This window comes from Delphinapterus leucas, chromosome 6 (genome assembly GCF_059928025.1).
Source record: "Delphinapterus leucas isolate spDelLeu-1000000601 "Yukka" chromosome 6, BTC_Dleu_Yukka2, whole genome shotgun sequence".
In the NCBI taxonomy this organism is placed as follows: domain Eukaryota; kingdom Metazoa; phylum Chordata; class Mammalia; order Artiodactyla; family Monodontidae; genus Delphinapterus; species Delphinapterus leucas.
This window is the reverse complement of record NC_143134.1, coordinates 17,666,955-17,691,942: the sequence shown is the minus strand read 5'-3', so window position 1 is coordinate 17,691,942 and position 24,988 is coordinate 17,666,955. Positions and strand designations below refer to the sequence as shown.

Below are 24,988 nucleotides of genomic sequence, written 5' to 3'. Positions count from 1 at the left end.
ACTCTAGAATAACAAATTGTTGTGAACATTTTCGCCCTCTGTTGAGTGTAGCTGGTAATCATTTTATAGGGCTCTAATGCTGCTCTATAGCCAATTAAATAGGAAGAAGGTGTGTATGTCTAAACACTGAAACTGTTTTTGGACACTTACCTTATCCATCTCTTACTAACCACAAGTAAAATATCCATACCAAACAAAACCTACATTGGACTTAAAATGTTATGTGAGACACACACCAATGATCCAACCGTTGTTCCATCTTATAAGATTTAAGCATTTTCCAGAAAGTTACAGGGGGAGAGCAGGCTTGTTGAACATAATGTCTTCAAGACTGACATGCTTCTCTTTCTTTTGCAGGCCTGATTGTTGGCAATGACACTGTTAAGAGGCTGGCATTTGTTTCTGTTCTAACCAGCTACTTTATAACTGTGAATAGTAACTATGCATGTGTATTGGTCAGCAAAACCAAGGAACGAGAGCTATGGCAGTTGACAAAGTCAATCTGATTCCTGGGTATCTTTCCTGGGTTCCACCATCAGGGACCTCTTCCCTTCCATCTCATCAACAATGTGGTACCTTTTACTATTTGATAAAGATTAAGGACATGTTCTTTGGTCAACAACCAGAACTTAAGATCTGCTGGAGTAGGGTCAGAGACCATTTCAATCATAGCTGAGGAAAATGAAATTTCCGTTTTATTTGGTGCCTTGTCCAGGGAGCACACTAACTCTTTCGGAAACACGGGAGTGAGAGAAGGTTGAGTCTTGTCTGATAGCAACTCATGGTTATGGCGAGTGACCCAACGTGACCAGCAGGGGCAGGAGCCACAGAGGAACTCATGACGGGCTACACCATGTTGCGGAATGGGGGCGTGGGCAACGGAGGTCAGACCTGTGTGCTGCGGTGGTCCAACCGCATTCGGCTCACGTGGCTCAGCTTCACGCTCTTCATCATTCTAGTGTTCTTCCCCCTCATCGCCCACTATTATCTCACCACCCTGGACGAAGCGGATGAGGCAGGCAAGCGGATCTTTGGCCCACGGGCTGGTAATGAGCTCTGCGAGGTGAAGCACGTGCTGGATCTCTGCCGCATTCGAGAGTCTGTAAGTGAAGAGCTCTTGCAGCTGGAAGCCAAGCGGCAAGAGCTGAACAGTGAAATCGCCAAGCTGAATCTGAAGATCGAGGCCTGTAAGAAGAGCATTGAGAATGCCAAGCAGGACCTGCTTCAGCTCAAGAACGTCATCAGCCAGACTGAGCACTCTTACAAAGAACTGATGGCCCAAAATCAGCCCAAACTCTCTCTGCCCATCCGACTCCTCCCAGAGAAGGACGATATCGGCCTCCCTCCCCCAAAGGTCCTACGGAGCTGCCGGCTGCACAACTGTTTTGATTATTCTCGCTGCCCTCTCACCTCTGGTTTCCCAGTCTATGTTTATGACAGTGACCAGTTTGCCTTTGGCAGCTACCTGGATCCCTTGGTCAAGCAGGCTTTTCAGGCCACAGCACGAGCCAACGTTTATGTTACAGAAAATGCAGACATTGCCTGCCTTTATGTGATCTTAGTGGGGGAAATGCAGGAGCTGGGGGTGCTGCGGCCTGCTGACCTGGAGAAGCAGCTGTACTCCCTACCACACTGGCGGACAGACGGACACAACCACGTCATCATCAATCTGTCTCGGAAGTCGGACACCCAGAATTTACTGTACAATGTCAGTACAGGCCGGGCCATGGTGGCCCAGTCCACTTTCTATGCTGCCCAGTACCGGCCTGGCTTTGACTTGGTGGTATCGCCACTAGTCCACGCCATGTCAGAGCCCAACTTCATGGAAATCCCACCACAGGTGCCAGTGAAGCGGAAATATCTCTTCACCTTCCAGGGTGAGAAGATTGAGTCGCTGAGATCCAGCCTTCAGGAGGCCCGCTCCTTTGAGGAGGAGATGGAGGGTGACCCTCCAGCCGACTACGATGATCGTATCATTGCCACCCTCAAGGCAGTACAGGACAGCAAATTAGATCAGGTCTTGGTAGAATTTACCTGCAAAAACCAGCCTAAACCCAGTCTGCCTACTGAGTGGGCGCTGTGTGGGGAGCGGGAAGACCGCTTAGAATTACTGAAGCTCTCCACCTTCGCCCTCATTATCACTCCCGGGGACCCTCGCTTGGTTATTTCCTCTGGGTGTGCCACACGGCTCTTTGAAGCCCTGGAGGTTGGTGCTGTCCCAGTTGTGCTTGGGGAGCACGTGCAGCTTCCTTACCAGGACGTGCTGCAGTGGAGCGAGGCCGCCCTGGTGGTGCCCAAGCCACGAGTGACCGAGGTCCACTTCCTACTACGGAGCCTCTCCGACAGCGACCTTCTGGCCATGAGGCGGCAAGGCCGCTTCCTCTGGGAGACTTACTTCTCCACCGCGGACAGTATTTTCAGTACTGTGCTGGCTGTGATTAGGACTCGCATCCAGATCCCAGCCGCTCCCATCCGGGAAGAGGCGGCAGCCGAGATCCCCCATCGCTCGGGCAAGGCAGCCGGCACCGACCCCAACATGGCCGACAATGGCGACTTGGACCTGGGGCCCGTGGAGACGGAGCCGCCCTACGCCTCCCCCAAGTACCTCCGCAACTTCACCTTGACCGTCACGGACTTCTATCGCAGCTGGAACTCTGCGCCAGGACCTTTCCATCTTTTCCCCCACACACCGTTTGACCCTGTGCTGCCCTCAGAGGCCAAATTTTTGGGCTCTGGGACTGGCTTTCGGCCTATTGGCGGTGGGGCCGGGGGCTCCGGCAAGGAGTTCCAGGCCTCGCTGGGCGGCAACGTCCCACGGGAGCAGTTCACAGTGGTGATGCTGACCTACGAGCGGGAGGAGGTGCTCATGAACTCGCTCGAGAGGCTGAATGGCCTCCCTTACCTGAACAAGGTCGTGGTGGTGTGGAATTCTCCCAAGCTGCCCTCAGAGGACCTTCTGTGGCCTGACATTGGCGTCCCCATCATGGTAATAGAAGCATGAGCCTTTTGTTTTACTGCATGAGAGAGGAATTCATTCTTAATCTCTTTTCCATAAACATGCTTTTTTTTTAAAAAAAAAACCTATACAGATTCTTACCCCATGAAATTTTCTCCTTGCTTCTATTTCATTCCTTTCAGGCCTTGCCAGTTCCCTCTCTGCTACTTACTTCAGAAATCTCCTAAGACGCTCCAGTACCGAAACTGGCCCCTTGAAGGTTTACAAAACCCTGTCACTGACCTCATGGACTTATTCTGTGTCATCACAAAGATGTTGATAATGAGAATGGTGATGAAAAGCTAACATTTATGAAGCACTCATAGTCTAGGCGCTATAATTTAGCATTTGTGGAACTTATATAATGAACTAGTACGGTTTCTTCATTTTAAATCTGTGGAAACTGAGGCTTAGAGAGGTTAATTATTTTGCCCCAGGTCATGATTAGCAATCATGGAGGAGCTGAGTCTCAGTGTGTCTGATTCCAGAAGCTGCGGTTTTAATCACCTCCCAAAGGATTTAGGAAGGAGACCTGTTTCATTTCACAGGATCGGGTACAAGTCCTCTGGGAGACTGGTGTCGGGGGTTTGATGTTTTTGGAGTTGGAGATCCTGAACCTCTTCTGTAGTCTCTTGCAGGTTCTTTCTCATTCTTTACTCCATCTGTTATGGTTAGGATGCTGTATTTTACAGGAAAAGTAATAGCCAAATATGCAGCATAGAGCTTTAGCTCTGAGTACTTTGTTTATCCACCTTCTGATGTAAGCTTGTCAATCTAGAGGGAGATTACCCATTTCTCTTAAATGTGAGGCCTTAGAGCAAATCTTAAGCCACCTGGCAACTACTTACCCTGCAGCTTAGGTACTTTCCAGAAAAAGGTAGCAAAGAAGGGCAAAGGTCTGATGGGCCATCATTGCTAGAAGCTTGCTTAAGAAAATTAGTGTAGTATTTAGGAAGAATTTGCCTAGAAGAGGAATGTTCAGGCTACACCAGTTTTTTAAAAATTTATTTCATTAAGGAACTAATTCACGTGAAATATTTTCTAAGCAGCATCATGGTATAATGGAAAAGCATGCATTTTGGAGTGATATAGACCTGGGATTAAGTAGTCATTTTGTCATCTTTGGTAAGTTAATTAACTCCTTTGACTTCAGGATTAAAGAGGAATCTAACATAGTACAAGTAAGGAATCTAGAAAGGTGCCCCCAAATTACTTGATTCCTACTTATTACTTCCTGTCAAAGGAGATGGAGGGCAGCGTGGATGTTCTGCTTCTGTTAAGGGCTCACTTCACTGATGAAGCCTTCTTGTATCTGCTATATAATTTCCCTTGTGTCATAACTGTTACCACTTTTTCTTCTCTTGTACAAATCTTTGTTTTAAATTTTCTTTCTTAGGAATCCTGCTACTCTCTTACTACTGCTGCTAATCTTTTCTTGTATTTTATTTAATTGAATTTATAATCTGAGGCTATTCAAAGACTGTAGGGTTCTACAAACTTTTGATCCCAGAATTCATTGTGTATATTAAGAAAGTGCTGAACGGGGAGATTTTTTTTTTTATTGACGTCTTCCCAAATACATTTCACTTATTTTCTTAGTTACAACTTTTGAATGTCATTGAAATTAAAAAAAAAAATTGTTCTGTGAAAGGTAGATGCTGCTCAAATAGAATAATAAAGCAGCCTTTGTTTTCCGTTTTCCTGAGTTTTCTTTGAATTTGATAGGGATGTAGAGAAGCCGATGCCACAACAGTTAACAGCGACTGAAATTTGTCCGAGAGCTTACCAGAACTAATCCTTCCTTTTAACTCTGGTGGGAAATAAGTAGTCCTCTTTGATTACTGGGTAGCTCATTGCAGCAATACAATGCCTAGTCAGAAAATGCCAGAGACTTTCCAAGTGGGGGGCTGTTTTGAATAGCTTGTTCGTATTAGTGATACACACTTTTTTCAGGTTCTTCTGAAAAAGAAAAAAACACTTTCAAGCTGGACAGTTTCACTCCATTCTCTAAATATTTGGACTTTTCTATTTAAGAGAGGCAGTATTTTTGGGCAGCAGTTGAATTGTCAACCTCTTGGGCATAGAGTCGACACTACCCAGGTATCAGGGCTACAAGGGACTGGCAGCTCTCCCCTGTGGGAGAATGGCACTGTTATGAGTGGATTGTCACAGCATCTCAGAGTGGATTGTCCACCGAGGGTGAAGACGTGACCTATCCATTGTGTTACAGTTAACAGGTCTTTGTAAAGTTAGCAGCAGAGTGGTTCCCAGGCAATCTGTCCGATTCCAGTCCTTCAGGGAAAATGATTTGAAAGGAGCATTTTGGCTAAAAGAATCAACCCAGGAACCTACATGCCATTTCAGAAAATCCTGGGCAGTTTGTGCTTCTCTTCTGCTCAGGGTGCCAGCAGCACAATGGGCATGATTGCTAGCTGTTTGTGTAAGGAAAGAGGGGTTGTCTTAGGGGGTACCTGCTGGGGTTAATATGTTAAAATCCCTCATTCTTTTCTATTACTTACATCGGGTCTGGCTTAGAGTAAATGTGATCTTCACGGCCACCCTCCTGCCCCAAATGCTTTATATAAAGAGAATTTCAGTTCAGATGGGGTAGGGCCTGGGCGTGGTGACAGCACTGCCCCCAGGGAGATGGGGTATGTGCCACCAGCTGCAGGGGTCTCTCACTTGAATGGTGTGGGACGGCTGCCCAGAGGCTGGGACAGTGGGTGACTGCTCTCTTGCCGTCTCTTGCCTGTTTTCTGAACAGTCGAATCAGGTTCCTTAGCGCCTGGAGCAGAAGACATGAATGTTTAATGGAAGTCGGATGGAGGGTAGCGTTGTGCCGGGGGTTTTGAAGGCTGTCTTCTGAAAAACTCCCTACTAGGTGGGGAGGCCACCACTTTCATGCATCTTAAAGATTTTCCATTGTTTCCAGGCCTCCATTCTTTGAAACGATATGTCAGTGATTTCTCAGATTTTTGTTTCCCTGTATGTAATGTGTTATTTTTCTCTGGCTGCTTTCAAGACTTTTTCTTTAAATTTGGTTTTCAGCAGTTGGACTGTGATATGCCTCTGTGTGGTTTTCTTTGACTTGTGTTTTGATTGGGGTTCACTAAGCCTCTTGAGCCTAGTAATTTATGTTTTTTTAAATCATATTTTGGGGAATTTTTATTCAGTATTTGTTCAGATATTTTTCTGTCCCATTCTTGCCCTCCTTTTCTTGGGGACTCTGTTCTATGTATATTAGACATTTTGATGTTGTCCCACAGTTTTCAGTGGCTCTGTTCATTTTTTAAAAATCTTTTTTATCTTTGATAATTCCTGTTGATCTGTCATCAAGTTTACTGACTTGTGTCTACACTGCTCTTAAGCTCATTGAGTCAGTTTTAAATTTCAGATACTGTATTTTCCAGTTCCAGAATTTCCATGTTTTTAAGAATGACAGTTTGTTTCTCTGCTGAGATTTCCTGTTTTGTTTTTGTTTTTTTCCCATTCTGAGTATGCTTTCCTTCATTGAGCACAGTTATGATAGCTACTTTAACATCTTAGTTAACATCTTAGTCTGCTAATTCCAACATATGGGTCATTTGAGTATTTGCTGTAATTGAGTTTTCTTTTTTCCTGAGGACTGGGTCATGTTTTTCTGGTTCTTTGTACATCACATCAAACAGTTTTGTATTAAACATTGTGAATGTTCTGAAGACTGTGGGTTTTGTTTTATTTCTCTGAGAAATGTTGAGATTTTAGTTTTAGCAGGCAGTTAATTTGGTTGGACTCAGACTGCACGTTCTCTCTCAAGTGGCAACGCAAATGTTAGTTCAGCCCTTTTGTCTTTAGCTGGTCTGCTTGCAAACAGCACCAAGCATGCATGGTTCAGGGGTGGCCCGGAGACTGGGCAGTTTATACACGGTACATGGAGCTCCCCCTATCTGGCTCTCTCCATGCTGGAATCTCCTTTCTTCCAGGGGCTGTGGCTGCCCCAAACTCTTTTCCTCATTCTTCAGGCCAGAAAGACTTGGGTGTTGTATATGCGAGTTTAAGTCTTGCATGGTACCGACTTTGGCGTACTCTCAGGGCAAAAGCAACGGTGAGTCTCCCCGTGTCCGTAATTCCTTCCTAAATTTCAGCTCCCGTTCACAATTTGTTGCCTTCTGCTCACTATCTAGTGCTTTCAGGTAATGCTTTTTTGGTATTTTTGTCCAGAGTTTACGTTACCGTCTACAGGAGGCTGGGTCTGGGTGGGGCTTTTTCAGCCATCCTGGAAGCAGGAGCCTCCAGGTGGTCTCTTTTTGGATACATGGCCCCGCCCAGAATTTTGGTTCAAGTTATTACTTTATTCTGACCAGTTAACACATCTTCTTCACTCTGCTTTATAGTCTAGAAAATTGTACTAAATAGGGTGGCCTTGTTGGAGCGTTGACTGGAAATGAGAACGTGAAAGTCTGTCCTTTTGGAGTTTTAAAACGTGGGCTGTTACGAAGGGGACGTTGTCATTCACAGTGTAGTCTTGCCCGCTCAAAACATTGCCCATCTCTACGCTACGTACTCACTTGTTTCTCAGTCTTGTGACAGCCAGGCCCTTGATTCTTAATTTCTAGTTTTCTTCTCTGTAAAGGGTACAGCTCATTTACACAGGGAGCCTGGGAGGCCCTTTTTGAAGAGGTGATGTTTGAGCAGAAGCCTGAAGGATGTGAGAGAACGGACCACGTAAATTCTGGAGGAATATACAGAGAACGACAAGTGCAACAGGCTTGTTGGGTTCAGGACATGGCAGGGGGACCCAGTGTATTGGGGGTGGAGTGATCGACTGGAGAGTTTGAGCAGGTCAGAGGAGGCAGAGGACAGCACATGTAGACCATGGTAAGGATTCCAGGTTTTATTCTCAGTGCATTAGGGTGCCAGCAGAGGGTTTTGAGCAGGGAGAAATATGGTATGTGTGCGACCGTGGGGAAAAGAGCAGGAACAGTTCAAAGGCTATTGCAGTAGCCCAGGTGAGGGGTGCCAGCGGCTTGGACGGGGCAGTCGTGGTGGAGGTGGTGATTCAGAGATAAGCTATCACGCCGCTCTGGGAGACTCCGAGGTCTCTGGAGGTGAGGCCAGAATGTGCCATGTTTCCAAAATGAAAACTGTAGAGATACGAGGTGATTTTTTAGCCCTTTTCCCTCTTTCCCAGCCCTTGATACTAGAATTGAACAAGGAGAGTTCTGTTTTGGGAACTTAATGTCATGCCAGCGTAGTTATTTTAGTACTATTGCCCCAGTAGTCTACTCAGGAAGACTGGAAGAGAAACTGGCTGTGTCGTCAGCTCAGTCATTAAGATTCAGTCTTGGGCCTCCGCCAGCTGGGCAGTTGAAGGCTTTATTTCTGGCTGGACCTCAGGCAAGAGTAGAGATAATTCTAAAGCCTTATTCTTTAGAAAGTTGATACGTTCTATTTTTTTTGTCTGTGCCCACTCTACTTTTAAAAATATTACTTGAGGGCTTCCCTGGTGGCGCAGTGGTTGAGAGTCCGCCTGCCGATGCAGGGGACACGGGTTCGTGCCCGGGTCCGGGAGGATCCCACATGCCGCGGAGCTGGTGGGCCCGTGAGCCATGGCCACTGAGCCTGCGCGTCCAGAGCCTGTGCTCTGCAACGGGAGAGGCCACAGCGGTGAGAGGCCCGAGTACCGCAAAAAAAAAAAAAAAGAATACTACTTGAATGTGTCAGATACTAATTTTCTAAATTCTAGGCAAAGCTAACAGGAGAAACCTTGTCCAGTTTCTCTAGGTCCGAGACTGTACAAAGTCTGGTGAATTCACCAGGTATTGGTACGTCTGGTTTTTTGTTTGTTTTTTTTTAATTTATTAATTTATTTATTTTTGGCTGCGTTGGGTCTTCGTTGCTGTGCACGGGCTTTCTCTAGTGGCAGTGAGCAGGGGCTACTCTTCGTTGGTGCTCAGGCTTCTCATTGCGGTGGCTTCTCTTGTTGTGGAGCACGGGCTCTAGGCTCATGGACTTCAGTGGTTCTGGCTCGCGGACTCTAGAGCACAGGCTCAGTAGTTGTGGCGCACGGGCTTAGTTGCTCTGCAGCATGTGGGATCTTCCCGGACTAGGGCTCGAACCCGTGTCCCCTGCATTGGCAGGCGGATTCTTAACTGCTGTGCCACCAGGGAAGCCCTGGGTTTTTTGTTTGTTTGTTTGTTTACAATATTTTACTTAATAATCAGGTGGCTACAGTTATAGCTCTCTTTTTCTGTTTGAGAATGGGCTATGGCTGTGAAGAATTACATAAAACAAAGTTACCAGAAATCAGAAATAAATAGCAGATATTATAGATGTGTGATATAAAGGAATTGCTGACAAGTCATGTTGCATAAATGATTTACTAACTGCAGTAAATCAGTTCTTTAGATAATGTCCCCCCTCTTAGTTTATATGTACTCTTTTTTACAAACTCAAAGTAAGGAATCTGAGAGAATTTTATTGCTTTAGGTCACCTGACTAATTAATACCTAAATTAGAACTTAGGTATTAATTCCTAGTTCAGTGCATAGTTTTCTTTTTTCACCAAATCTAAGTTTCTTGGAAAGGCACAGCATGTGTGTGTGTGTGTGTGTGTATGTATGTATATATATATATGTACACACACACGCACTCATACATACATAGATACATAGTATATATATTTTACAAATTCAAGTAGGAAGAGGTTTTACTAATCTCATGTAATTGCTAACATTTTTTGAGCATTTTCAATGTGCTAGGTAGGCACTGTGTCATGCTGTTTATATGCATTCTCTCATTTGGTGGTGAACCTGTAACCTATGCTGTTTTACCTACAGTTTCACAGGGATCATTGGCAACTTTTTCTCTTATAAGTTGAGACAGTCTTATCTCATAACCTAAAACATATACTGTTTTTTTTATAATGCATTAGACTCAAATTTAAAGTTATAAATGGAAAACCAGTTTGCTGTGTTGCCTTCTTATTCCTTTTCCTTCCTTCTTTGCATTTCCCAGTTTTTTGCCCCTACCACTCTGTTTATTAAATGAATGGGCTCCTTGAAAAATCAAGAAGTTTTGGTGCTGCTTCTTTTTCAGTTGTCTTTTCTGTTGATAACTCTCCACCCAGTCACCTCAAGCTCTGTTTCACATGGGTCCTCACAAGTAGGTACACATGACCATGTGCTTCCTCTTGGACCTCATTGTCTTGCTTTCTGAGCTCTATGATGGGTTGCTTTTTCAAGTTAGAGGAAAGCGGGGGATGGAGGACAAAAGTTAGTTGTTGTTTACCTTTATTGCCTGTAGGATGGCTTGACATAAAGTTCATTCTCAGAAATGGATTCATTACAGAAGTGTATTATGCATATGCATGTATTGTTGGAGATTGTTGGGTTTGGCTGGGCAAAATTTGATCTTAAAGAGAAAAAGGACAACATTATACGTGTGTTTAAGTTGATGAATTTAGTAGGTGGCATTATGTGTTTGTGTGGTGCTTTATAGTGTCCACGTACATTTTCAAATTTTACTACTTCTCAGATAATGTTCTACTTTTTAGTGTTTTCTGCTCTTGATCTGCTGTATGACTTAGGTTGCTTCACTTAATCTCTCCATGTCCTATTTTTTCCTACCAACTTCAGAGACATGCCTATGGCTCGTCATGAGCTGCTTTCAAAAAGATTCCATATTTAGGTAGTTCTTCTGTTTGAATCCAGATTCATTATTCTGCTTCACTTGAGCAACTATCACTTACTAGATTGTTGAAATGTTCCATTGTTCCTTGTAAATAGCAATAACTACTTACATTTTCATCCCTTAGATACTGAGATATTTGCTATTAATTGGGACTCAGACTTATCATGGTAGCTAATTAAATACTTATGATGTGAATTGATACTTGGCTAATTAATGTGGATTTGCTGATTCTGCCTGGATTTAGAAACCAAATGCCTGGTTAACACACTAGGAGAAAGGACCCTATTCGAGTAGCAGTTCTTTTATTATTCATAAACTCCAGAATTCCTCAAGAACCAGGCCGAGTGTTAATTGAAGATACTGATTGATTTTTGATCGTGCATACGCTTTATACATTTGCATATGGTAGGGTTCTAGGCCGTGCTTGTTGGACTGTTCCGTTGATGATGAGAAGAAGGGCGCCTTCATGAATGATGGTGAACAGAGAACTAGGGAGACATCATCAGGGAGTGTTGTGTGTGGAACAGGAAAAATGAGTGTTAGTGAGCACTACTTCTGGCCTGTTGTAGGTTGATGGATTTTTTTGCTATAGAAAACTAGATTAGATACTGAGAGGTTTCAGTATATCCAGTGTTTATAGTTTTGATATATAAACTTCTCAAGTCTTTATTCTGTATTCTGAAAATAGGATGGACAGGGCTAAATTAGGTCCTATTTCCTGTTTATTCGTTTATTCATTCATTTATAAAGCACTTGTTGAACATCTGCTGCATGCCAGGCACTGTGCTCTATACATTCTAGTCAGTGTCATGCCAGTATTTAAATCAGTAACTTGAAGGTCAGTCTTCACGTTCACAAGTTACTAAGCTATAATCATAAGGCATGAAAAAAATAGCCACTGTTGAGGGAGGGAGGAGTGTTGTTTTAATTTGGAAAAAAACAAAATAACATCAAAAAAAATGAGAATATTTCCTAAATGTGACATATTACTTCTGGTTGACTCATTTCTTTCACATTTGATCTGCCCTTTCTCAGATCTGCCTTTTCTCAGATCCTTAGAGGCCCCTGCTGATCTGCATGTCTGCATTACAAATATTGGAATCTTTTCCTTGTTCTGATTTTGGTGCCAGAAAGGACAGCGGTTGGTTTGCTTGGCTTTTGTCTAGCCATTAAGCACTATAGCTCTGAAGCAAATTTGGTAGAAGAAAGCTTTTACTCCCCTCACCCTTTAATTTTAGTCTGTATTTGCAAACTTTGAAAGGTGGACATCTCTTTTGGTTTATGGGGAAAAGGTGATCGTGCTTAAATTACGAGTTACATTTATTCAGAGTTTGCTTTACTGTCTCCTGGTGGTTGACTGTAAATCAGGGTGTCTCAGCAGTGGCACAGTCACATTTGGGCTGATTAATTCTGTTTCAGGGGGCCGTCCTGTGCACTGTAGGATCTAGCAGCATCCCTGGCCTCTGCCCACTAGATGCAAGAAACTCCCCCCGCCCCCCCAAGTTGTGACAACCAACAATGTCCACAGATATCGTCAAATGTCTCTTGGGGGGCAAGATCACTCCTAGCTGAGAACCACCACTCCGAATCCTTAAAGCAGACCTACTGACCACAGTTGTTTGTGAGCTAACTACAAGTAAGCTGCTGCCATACTTGATGTTGTGTTTCTCTGAATCCTTAAAAGTTTTTCTTTTATTCTGATGGATGTTGCTTCAGTTCCCTAATCCTGGGGATCTTACTGGCATCCCAGAGGAGTTGTGCCAGGATGAGCAGAGATGATGGTACATGTGATGTATTCCTGGAATCCAGAAGACTTGTTCTTAATGGACCTGCCCCTTAATGGACTTTAATAGACTTTCTCAGAAAAACTGCATGTGGAATCTAGGCCAACACATATTTGGTATGAGGCCTTCAGCTCTAAGTCTTCCAAAGGACAAGCAGGTCCTCTTGATTGGATTTACTCTGTAATTAGACAAAAAGTTTGGCTATGTTCTAGGTGTTAAATCATCATTTTAGTTTTTAATTGTTGTTTCTTGTTTTTATTTATTTATAAATTTATTTATTTTATTTATTTATTTTTGGCTGTGTTGGGTCTTCGTTGCTGCACACGGGCTTTCTCTAGTTGTGGCGATCGGGGGCTACTCTACGTCGCGGTGCGCAGCCTTCTCGTTGCAGTGGCTTCTCTTGTTGCGGAGCACGGGCCCTAGGCACATGGGCTTCAGGAGTTGTGACACTTGGGCTCAGTAGTCATGGCTCACGGGCTCTAGAGCACAGGCTCAGCGGCCATGGCTCACGGGCTTAGTTCCTCTGTGGCATGTGGGATCTTCCCAGACCGGGGCACAAACCCGTGTCCCCTGCATCGGAAGGCGGACTCTCAACCACTGCACCACCAGGGAAGCCCTGTATCTTGTTTTTAGACTAAGAGGTTTTTTGTAGGGTTGTCAAGTTTGGCTGATAAACAACTTGCATTTTTGCACACAACATGGTGCTGTGACGATTTAGCAGAGAGGTTGCTTACTTACGTTCATACTCATGACAAGTAGTAGAATTGGAATCTGAACGCAAGTTTTTCTGGTTGACTTCAAAGCCATGCTTTTTCCTCTGTACCAGCGCCTGTCAAAATTTAATGTGCATAGGACTCGGGGATCTTGTTAAAATGCATGTCGGTCCTGACTTGGTAGGTTTAGGGAGGGCTGCATTTCTGCATTTCTGGCAGAGTCCCAGATGATGCCCGTGTTGCTGGTCTTTGGATTGTATTTTGAGTACTGGAGCTCTGTACTATGTTCTTGGATTGTTAATTGTGCTGTAGGTAATCCTCCTGGTGGTTAACTCACAAAATTGGTAATCTACAATTGAATATTCAAGAATTGGATGTTTCACGGATTTTTTTTTTCTCATTTTAAGCTATGTGTATTCCCTGGTAGAGCTGAGGGACAGCTGTACTCACCTGAACTGGCAGCGTTGCAGGTCTGTGTTAAGTGAATGCTGGGCACATCAGGACAGTAACATGAATGACCCGAGGGTAGCTTGTGGGGCAAGTGTTCGAGTGAACAGCTGCCATAGTCTGCTGATTCTGGGGTGGACGTTAGTTTACATTTCCACATCTCTGAAATTGGGTGTTTCCTAAGATAGACAGCATTTTACCATCACCAAGGTTGGCATTTGTCTTCGGCTACTTCTGGCCACCCTCCCACTCTCTGAGGTAGAGCCAGGCAGATACCACGGTGAGCACGTGGCCTTCTCCCCCTTCTTGCTCCTCTCTTTTTCCTGACCCAGGGTTCAGTGCCTTTGTTCTGTCACTGCTGAACCCGAGCTTGGGAGGTCTGGGCTACAAGCCCAGGGATTTTTATATTGGTCAAAAGTGCTGCAGGGCAGGGCTTCCCTGGTGGCGCAGTGGTTGAGAGTCCGCCTGCCGATGCAGGGGACGCGGGTTCGTGCCCCGGCCTGCGAAGATCCCACGTGCCGCGGAGCGGCTGGGCCCGTGAGCCATGGCCGCTGAGCCTGCGCGTCCGGAGCCTCTGCTCCGCCACGGAAAAAAGTGCTGCAGGGCAAGATGGGTTTCTCTGCCTATTGCTTGGCTCTCTGTAGTAGCAAATCTGTTACAGATTTTTCCTTGTCTTGGTAGGAACTCCTCCAGCACTGAGGCAAAGTTTTAAAAAGCTCTTTATTAAACATTCTAAATGATAAACTATTTCACATCTTTATTGTTTGGCAGCATTTTTATTTCTTGATGGTACACAAATTAATACATTTTTCATGGGGCTTTCGTTGGATGAGATTTATAAACTTAATCGAAGTTTAGCAGAGAAGCACTGATTTGGAGTTGGGGTTATTAGTTAGAGTCTAGCTCTGCCACTTGCCAGTCGTCCACATGTAAAGTGAAAGTTGACTGATCTCCAAGGCCCTTCTGGCTCTGAACTAATTGGATTCTAAGTGTGCTAGAATGAATTAATTGAAATATGACGACTCTGCCTTAAGAACACAGAAGAAGTGATTACTTTTGACGAGGTTGGGGAGTGACAGGAGGCATCTGAACTGGGTCTCCAGGGGGAGAATAATTGTGGTAGAGGAATAGGAGAAAGAGTATTTTAAGCCGAAGGGACAATACTCGTGAGGTCATGGGAGTACCTTTGAAACCATTCATAAACTTTTAGACTCTGGATAAAATTACATTCCTTACGCTACGTGGAGGTTAGCCTCATTACAAGTAAGGTGTTTTGTTAAAAGTAAGATGACCCTTCTTGGCTTTCCAAAAAGGTGATTGCTCAAGCAGTTCTCTTTGTTTCTGGTTTTTGAGAATAAAATGATGGTTCCTCACCAGCTGGATTAATTAGGTATAGAAACCGTAAAAATAAAATGAGCTATCAAAGTACTGAGTATGTTCATCCTTGTTTATTTGAGTTATCAGGGACAAGATGAATAATAAAGCTACTACCTATGTTATAGTAAACTATGCTTATCTGAGGCAGGTTTAAATAATTTTTAAAATCATAATGTAGTTCTACCATTTGGGCACTAATCTTTGTTTTGTGAAGAAATTACTGCTTTTCATAGTGGGTCACTTTGGATAGAGATTCTTTGAATTGGGAATTTCTTTGGAAACAAAAGCTGTTAGTTTTACTGGATCAGGTACACCTTGAAAGAAAAACGTCTTGTAAGTGTAGTCAGTGTTGCAGGTAGGAATTGGAAAAGTGAAGTAATAAGTAATTAACCTCAACCGGATGGACTGTCCTTTGTTCTTTTATACCAAAGAGAAAGGCCTTAAAATTGGGGGTCAGAAATGACATAGACTCAAGGGAGTTCTGAGTTTGGTTTTAAAGGGGATTCCAGGGCTGAGAATCATAATCTCAGTTCTACTCTGCCATCTTGTGTTCTCTTGGGAAACTTATTTTTAATTTCCCTAGACTGTGTTTATTGCATACGTAAAATAATCCTCAGCTTTAGCTTGTTTCACAGAAAAATTAGCAAATGAATACAGCTTAAAATGTGAGATCTTTATACATTTGCTGAAATATGAGGCAATTTCTCTTCCTAAAAGGCGTATGCTAGATTTTACAAGTGGTAGGTAAGCAGGCGAAGTTATTCAGGATGTTTAGCCACAGTCTGCTTTGACCTAAAGGCAGTTATGCTTTTGCATTGAACGATGCAGCATTGACCGTTAAGTGTTTTTCCTTCCTCTTTACAGGTGGTTCGTACTGAGAAGAACAGTTTGAACAATCGATTCCTGCCCTGGAATGAAATCGAGACAGAGGCCATCCTGTCTATTGATGATGACGCTCACCTCCGCCACGATGAAATCATGTTTGGGTTTCGGTGAGGAGCTGATTTTCAGTTACGAAACACTTTTGTTTGCCAGTGACAGGAAACTAACTCAAAACCTGGATTAGGCAGCCAAATGAATTTCAAAGCTGATAGTAACTGAGACATCTTATTGGGCTTAGATATCCCACTTTGAGGGAACAGTACAGGTGAGGGAATGGAGTAGATCAGGGCCACTCAGAGTGTGTCCTGGACTGGTACGCTGGCCCATGAACAGTTTATTACCTGTCCACAGTGAGGTAAGTACAAAAATTGAGAGTAGGCATTTAGAAACTTTAAAATGATTTGATATTTACCATGACATCCAAGTGTGAACTTTTTTCTTATAATTCATTTTTTGGGTAACATTTATTGAATATAATTCATACATCATACAGTTCACTCATTTAAGTGTACCATTCAGTGGTTTTTAGTATAATTACAGAGTTGTGCAACCATCACCATAATCTAGTTTAGAAATCTTCATTACCACCAAAAGAAATCCAGTACCCATTAGCAGTCATTCCCCATTTTTCTCCAACTCCTCTGAGACCTTGGCAACCATTAATGTACTTTGTTTCTCTATAAATTTTCCTTTTACAGACATTCCATATACATGGTACCATATAATATGTGCTCTTTGGTAACTGGTTTCTTCACTTAACATAGTGTTTTCAGGGTTCATCCATCTTGTAGCATCTGTCAGTACTTCATCCATTTTGTATGGATGTACACATTTTGTTTGTCCATTTATCCATTGATGGACATTTGGGTTGTTTCTACTCCTTGGCTATTGTGATTAGTGCTGCTATGAACATTCATGTACAGGTTTGTATATGAACATTTCCTTTCTCTTAGATATATGCCTTGGAGTGGAATTGCTGGATCATATAGTATCTCTTCGTTTAACATTTTGAGGAACTACACTCCTGTTTTCCAAAGTGCCTGCACCATTTTATATTGTACCAGCAGTGAATAAGGGTTCCATTTTCTCCGCATCCTTGTCAACACTTGTTATTTTCCATTTTTCATTTATAGCCCTCCTACTGGGTGTGAAGTGGTATTTCAGTGTAGTTTTGACTTGCATTTCCCTAATGACTCATGTTATTGGCTATCTTTTCATGTGCTTAATAACAATTTATATATCTTCTTTGAAGAAACGTCTATTGAGATCCTTTGCCCATTGTTATTTGGGTGGTCTTTTTATTATTGAGTTGTAAGAGTTCTCTAGAACTCTTACATTCTAGATCCAAGTCCCTTATCAGAGATATGATTCGCAAATTTTTTCTCCTATTCTGTGGGTTGTCATTTCACTTTCTTGATGGTGTCCTTCAAAGCACAAAAGCTTTTCATTTTAATGAAGTCCAGTTTGTCTGTGTTTTCTGTGGTTACTTGTGTTTTTGATGTCATATGTAAGAAACCATGTGATTCATTTTTATTGTATTTTACAGAAGCATGAATAAGCCAGGGGAACATTACTTGTTTGCCACAGATAGTTTGAGAAGCACTGGAGTAGATACCCTTGGAGATCTTGTTCAAATTAAGTACAGATCCAGAATGGAGAACTCTTTTTCTCTGTGCTTTTGTTCCATTCACTGAAAGCCTGGCCTGACCCCTAGCTTTTAGGCTTCCTTTGGTTTAAGTGGATAAGTGCAGATGCTCAGATGAAAGGAGCAGCGGCTTTATTGCTGTATTTGTCTTAGGTCCATCTATAAAGAATTATTTGACATATTTCTGACAAATCAGAACATCTGTTCTTCCTCTCCCTCAACCAGCCTCTCATTTCCTTTGACTTCTTCCTCCTACTATATTATTGAGGCAAGAGTCTGTTGTTAGCAGTGATAAAAATCCCACTGGAATGTGTTCCTCTGTACCATGACAGAAGCCAGCTCTCTTTAGTTGTTTTTATGAAAGGAACAAAAGCCATGTGATGGTTCCAGAAATGGGCTTTTGCCATCACAGTTGTCGTTATTAATGGTGGTGGGGAGGGGAGGGAAGGTGGTGTATTTCTGATACAGCATGATGCAGTTTAGAGCATGCTAAAGGACTGGGAGCTGTGAACAGAGTCATGGGATGTTTACAGGAGAATTGCCAATCAACGCTAGATCCCAAGAATGATTAGATAAAGGGTCCTGCTTTGATGAGTTTGAAGCTTATTAAGATAGCTGGCACTTGCTATCTTCTATGGCTCTTGATTTAGGAAGATTTTTTTTTAATTAATTAATTTATTTTTGGCAGCGTTGGGTCTTCGTTGCTGTGCATGGGCTTTCTCTAGTTGCGGCGAGCAGGGTCTACGTTGCAGTGTGCGGGCTTCTCATTGCGGTGGCTTCTCTTGTTGCGGAGCACAGGCTCTAGGCGTGCAGGCTTCAGCAGTTGTGGCATGCAGGCTTCAGTAGTTGTGGTGTGTGGGCTCAGTAGCTGTGGCTCACGGGCTCTAGAGCGCAGGCTCAGTAGTTGTGGCACGCCGGCTTAGTTGCCCCACAGCATGTGGGATCTTCCCAGACCAGGGCTCGAACCCGTGTCTCCCACATTGGCAGGTGGATTCTTAACCACTGCGCCACCAGGGAAGTCCCTAGGAAGATCTTTGATCTTTTCCATTTGTCAACAGATTTCCAAGTGGTGAGAGAATAATAGGAAGCCTTATGACCGATGATATTGAGTATCTTTCATGTGCTCAGTGACTGTATATCTTCTTTGGAGAATTGTCTATTCAGATCCTTTGCCTTTTTATTATTGAGCTGTAAGAGTCTCCTAACAGTCATTTGAAATTTGAAGTTTAGCCTCTGGTTATGACTGGTGAATTATCTCTGGCTCGACTTCTAAACCTTTTATTGTCCTGACTCTGTTCTCATTTGTTTGGGCATCCTTTGATCTAAAAACTTTGTTTTCGAATTAGAGTTTTCATCTTTTCCAGATTAGACTTTTAAGGAACCTCCGTACTGTTCTCCATAGTGGCTGCACCAATTTACATTCCCACCAGCAGTGTAGGAGGGTCCCCTTTTCAAAGAGATACATGCACCCCAGTGTTCATTGCAGCACTATTTACAGTGGCCAAGACATGGAAGCAGCCTAAGTGTCCATCAGCAGAGAAATGGATAAAGAAGCTGTGGTATATGTATATACAATGGAATACTACTCAGCCATAAGAAAAGAATGAAATAATGCCATTTGCTGCAACCTTGTTGGACCTAGAGATTATCATACCTAGTGAAGTAAGTCAGACAGAGAAAGGCAAATAACGTGATATCACTTATATGTGGAATCTAAAAAAATGATGCAAGTGAATTTACTTACAAAACAGAAATAGACTCACAGACATAGAAAACAATCTTATGGTTACCAAAGGGGAAAGTGGGGGGAGGGATAAATTAGGAATTTGGGATGAACAGATATACACTACTATATATAAAATAGATAACGAGGACCTACTATATAGCACGGGGAACTATATTCAATATCTTGTAATAACCTATAATGGAAAAGAATCTGAAAAATTATATATATATATATATATATATATGTATAACTGAATTACTTGTAAATCAACTGCACTTTGATTTTAAATAAATAAATAAATAGAAATTCTCCCTCTGGCAAAAGATAATATGGATCTTGGCAAACTTCAGCTTACACAGCAAGGAAGGAAACAGGTATGTTCTTAAGGGGCAGATAAAGAGACCCAAGAGAACTGAAAACATATGTCTGTACAGAAGCAGTACATGAATGTTCATAGCAGCATTATTTATAAGAGTCAATGAGTATAAATATGATTCTACTTATATGAGGCATCCAGAGTAGTCAGATTCATAGAGACAGAAAGGTGGTGGTGGCTGCCTGGGGCTGGAGGAGGGCAAGAATGCCGAGTTAGTGTCCAGTGGGTCAGAGTTTCAGGCTGGGAAGGTGAAGAAATTCTGGAGATTGATGATCATACAACAGTGTGAATATACTTAATGCCATTGAACTGTACACTTGAAAATGATTAAAATGGTAAATTTTATGTTACATACATTTTGCCACACACCAAAAAAATCAGTTGTCAAAAAAAAAAACTAAAAGAAGTATAAACAGCCCAAATGTCCATCAGCTGATGAATGGATAAACAAACCGTGGTATATGCATACAATGGAATATTATCTGGCAACAAAAAGGAATGAAGTTCAAGGGTGAACCTGCTACAGCATGGGTGAACCTTGAAAACAGGCTAAGTAAAATAAGCTAGTCACATAATATATGAGTCCATTTATATGAAATGTCCACAACAAGCAAATCTGTGGAGACAGAAAGTAGATTAGTGGTTGCCATGGGATGGGGAGGGGGAAAATGGGGAGGGACTGCTAATGGTTATGGAGTTTCTTTTTGGGGTGATGAAAATATTCTGAAATGAGGTAGTGGTGATGGTTGCATAGCTCTGTGAATATACTAAAACCCAGGGAGTCGTACAGTTTTAAGCTAGTGAGTTTTATGGTATGTGATTTATGTCTCAGTAAACTTTATTTTTAAAAAAGGTGATAGTGTAAGCTGTATGAGGAGGGATGGGGTTGTGGACTGGAAGGTAGGTCTCTCTTCCTGGATCCAAGTATCTCTGTCATCTTGGCCCAGAATTTTTTAATTCCACCACTGGATCTGATACTGATCTTTTTCTCTGTATGCCATTGCTCTGCTTTGAGGTTTCTCTTCCAAAGGGAGCTAATCAAAACCTTCTTCCTTCACCATGGTTTGGTACACATTCCTTAATATTTTATTTTAGACAGGAGAAAAAGGCTTACATAATATCACAGAAACATGGAATTTGGAAAAGACTATTGTTTTAGATGGTCAGGAAGCAAAATCTCACCTTATTTTTTAAATACATTTTTTGATTATTAGTTGATTTTACCCTTTATTTTCTTACTGCATTTCAAATCGTTTGGTTCTTAATGAACCAGAGGGAGAAACATGGAAATATAACCAAGAAGGATGAGACTGTCTCTTTGTGTGACGTAGTCCATATTACTTTAATGTGCTCAATATCTTTAATATACTGATCTTTATTCAAAACCATTTGCCTAAGTTTTGAAGATCAGAAAAATCAGTTTTAAATTAAATATTAGTAGTAACATGCCTTTTTGCTTCATTCAGGTAACTTATTAAATCGTTTTGAGTCTCATAGGATTGCAAGAAAAAGAAATCATCGTTATTTAAAATAATGTAAATATTTGAGTTGTCAGGTTGTTTTTAACTTGACTATATTAATATGGAAATGATGTGCCACAGTTTGTGCCATGAGAAGGTTGAATTGATGCACTTATTTCAAAGGTGATGGTATGTAAATCTGAAATGTTAACAGAAGAATGTTAGTCGTGACTCACATTCTTCAGTGGAATGGTATCTTGATTTCGTTATTTCAAAATTTCTCTTTAGTTGTTTGGCAAAGTTGAATTTATCCAGTGAATTTTCTTTAAGTTTGAGCTATAGAATTACCTTTGAAACTTTTTCCCTAACATATTTTGTAGGTAATTGGAACATTAACACAGTTAAAAAATAATTCATTAAAGATAAGGTGTACTGGGAGTTCCCTGGTGGTCTGGTGGTCCGGATTCCACACTTTCACCTCCGGGGCCCTCAGTTACTGCACATAGGTTGAAAATACTTAGTGCAGCATAATTTGAATATAATGTTAAGGAACTGGTTATATGTAACACTTTTATACTTAAATTGATAGCATTATTTATAATTGATATTTTAACATGCCTCACTTCCCGATTCCACTGAGACCTTACTGTCTGAAAGTCCTGATGCCTCATCCCAAGGACTTGAGCCTTTACTTGCATTTGTCTGGTGCTTGTGCTTCCATGCTGATTTTTTCCTTATTATTTAACATAATTAATACCTAGTTGGGCATCGACAGCCTTTAACAAATTGGATATGTTGCCTTTTGATATCATGTAGCAAAGGATAGTCTACCTTATTAAAAACTGTATATATTGACTTAAATCAGCCAAATCTGATAATTAAAATAGTGTTTCGCATTCTTTCTTCTGCTATTTCGGGACTAGTAGGATCAATAAGCATTTGAAGAGATCAGTATCTTTAGGAGTATAGCATTTGGATATGCCATTGGTATTTATTAGCAATCCTTACATTCTGTAAATGTCAAAATGTATTATTAAAACATCTTAGAGCTTTTTAGGTTAGTAATTGGGAGTCAGTTTTAGGAGATAAATCAGGACAGAGGTAGGGATTTGGGTGGGATGTGGCAGAAAGCCCATTTAGTCAGCTGCAGAGTTGTGATAGAAGTTGTAGTGTCTCATCTGTTGGACTAGATTAGTCGCTTTCAAACTTAATAGGAGAGGAACTCTTTTGACCTGAAATCTTACGTGTTTTAGGAGTTGAAGTTCCACGAGTGATGAAGGAGTTTCTTAGGCAGTTTAAATCACCGTTGGGGTGAGGTGGAGTGGGGAGGTGATGGTCTATTGTTTATGGGACCCCCGAAGCACTTCGGCAAGGATGTAGGGTGCTGTGGAACATAAGTGCTTTCAGCTCTATGATTTTAGCCTGTGAAACTGATTTTATTTGTTGTACCTTACCTATAAATTTGAGGATGTTATAATGGTTTATCCTGGAAACGGTGAATTCTCAATTTATTTCTTGCCTTTATGAAGTCTTTCATTTGTGTGGTTCTGTAGACCACTTCTTTTCATGCTGTAGGTTTCTACCTGAGCTCTGCTCAAGTCAGGAATTAAGACTGTTGCACCTAACTCCAGGCAGCAGCCTCCTATTTAGACCAGTGGTCTCTAAGCTTTTTTTTTTTTTTTTCTTTTCCTTCTGGCTGTGCCGTGCGGCATGTGGGATCCTAGTTCCCCAACCAGGGATCCAACCCCAGTCCTCTGCAGTGGAAGCACACAGTCTTATCCACTGGACCACCAGGGAATTCCCCTCTAAGCTTTTTTTTTATAGTGTACCTGCTCAGTAAAAGAGAAGTTAAGTATGCAATACACATAAATTATATACAAGTCCTAATATGTCGTACACATTAAAAATAAACCGTTTTAGAAATTAAATAAGATTAAAAATAAATAGATATAAAAATCATCTTCTTCCTGCTTCTTAGCAGATTGCTATACTTATCCCGTTCTGGAGACCTTTAATGCCTTAGACTCCTTAGATCCTTAGGTCCTTTCTGTGTTATTCCAACTTTTTCCTTCTGTAAGGGCTGGAGAGATGCTGGCTGCCAGAAGTTAGAGGATCAATAAACAGGTACTTATTAAGGAAGCTGTGGGTGACACTGCTTGTTTGTTTATTTTTTTATGGCCATGTGGCTTGTGGGATCTTAGTTCCCAACCAGGGATTGAACCTGCGCCCTCAGCAGTGAAAGCACAGAGCCCCAACCACTGGACTGGAGGGAGTTCCTGACACTGTTTGTTTTTATCCTTTTTATCTTGTGATTGATTTGGTATATACAGTTGTTTGTTTTTTTTTTTTAAAAGAAGTTAACAGCTCAAAGAGTCAGAGTCTGCAAAATAGAGGCAATAATTTTAAACGTTTCTGATAACCTTAGAGCTTTGTACTCAGGAGTGTGCATATACTTGTGTTTTTTGAGGGTGTGGAGAGAAGCACGGGACCGCATTGTGGGTTTCCCTGGCCGTTACCATGCGTGGGACATCCCTCATCAGTCCTGGCTCTACAACTCCAACTACTCCTGTGAGCTGTCCATGGTGCTGACAGGTGCTGCCTTCTTCCACAAGGTAAGAAAAAGCTGGTAGGATTGACACGAACTTGGTAGGAGTTGAGCCTTTGTGGGGCAGTGAAATGCTGCTTTAAAGTTAGCTCTGCTAGCGCTTCTTATATATCCCTTCTCTGCTAGAATTAAGTTATTTCTATTTTTAAAGACAGTGATCAAGATGATTAGAGCAACGCTAGAATAAAAAGTCCGGATGAGAAGGCTGTCTGTATAATTGCACATAGGTCAATAGGAAAATCAGTATATCTTCCCGGGCACTGGCTCTCCCTCTGTAAAATTGAGGGCATTGGGCCAAAATGTTGTCCAGTTTCCCCACAACTATTCCAGACATGACCTGGTCAACAGAAGGCTGAACCTGGCCCTCTTCTGACTCAACCACCTCTATCCCAAGCCCCACCACAAACCTCTGTCTGTTGGGGCTCTGCAAGTTCTAGTTGATTCCTTAGAGCTTTTAATTTTCATGTTGCCTCGCATCCTGGTTTTCGTTGAAAATTCACTGTGCAAATCCTTCCAGTCATTACTTCTCTCCTGTACTGTTGTTGCTAAACTGTTCTGTTTTCTTGCTCCTGACTCATCTTCCCTCTACATGTCATCTGTTCTGTAAAGTAGCCACTGGCCACATGTGGCTACTGGGCACTTGAAATATGACTAGTCAGTGTTGAGATGTGCTCCACGTATAAAGTACGCAGCAGACTTTGAAAACTTAGCGTGAAAGAAAGAGTGTAAACCGTGTCAGTAATTTTTTGTATTGATTGTATGTGAAAGTGCAATTATTTTGGATACACTGGGTAAAATAAAATATATTACTAATTAATTTTACTGTTTCTTTTTATTTCTTAAAAACGTGGCTACTAGAAAATTTAAAATGACAACTGTGACTCTCAGTATATTTCTGTTGGTTAGTGCTGCACTATACCTTCCCTCCCAAGTCCTCCTCCTGGGTTCTGAAGAATCCCTGTTTTGAGATCGCCAAACTGCCTACACCCCCCACTTCACAGTGCACCTCCTCCATCTCCTTGATCTGATTGAAACCTGACTTGTCTCTGAGGACAGTGCTTTCCTTTTATTCCTTCCAGGGCCAGTGATTGAGGCTACTCATTTCCCCTGATTTGTACTTTGGAGCAAGGTGTAGAGAACCATTTGCACTGCTTACTGGTGACACTTCTAGACAATTACTTCTCACCTGTCATGTAAAATCTCATTTGAGGCTCATGGTGTCTGTCTTGTTGCTCCATCTGCCAGCCTCCTACTAATCATCCCTTCATGGTCATCAAAGATGTTAGCACCTGGCCCATCACCCTGAT

General features: G+C 42.1%; 1 protein-coding gene across 2 annotated transcripts in view; it reads left to right on the top strand.

Moving 5' to 3' along the window:
• Positions 1–24,988, top strand: part of EXTL3 (exostosin like glycosyltransferase 3) — a 63,491-nt gene that overhangs the window by 18,748 nt on the left and 19,755 nt on the right. For both annotated transcript variants that reach the window (XM_022594958.3, XM_089912752.1), the window contains 3 exons: positions 358–2,986; positions 15,852–15,979; positions 23,544–23,688. In XM_022594958.3, coding sequence (XP_022450666.1) covers positions 839–2,986; positions 15,852–15,979; positions 23,544–23,688 — 2,421 coding nt within the window. In that variant the 5' untranslated portion in view covers positions 358–838. The remainder of the gene's footprint in view (positions 1–357; positions 2,987–15,851; positions 15,980–23,543; positions 23,689–24,988) is intronic.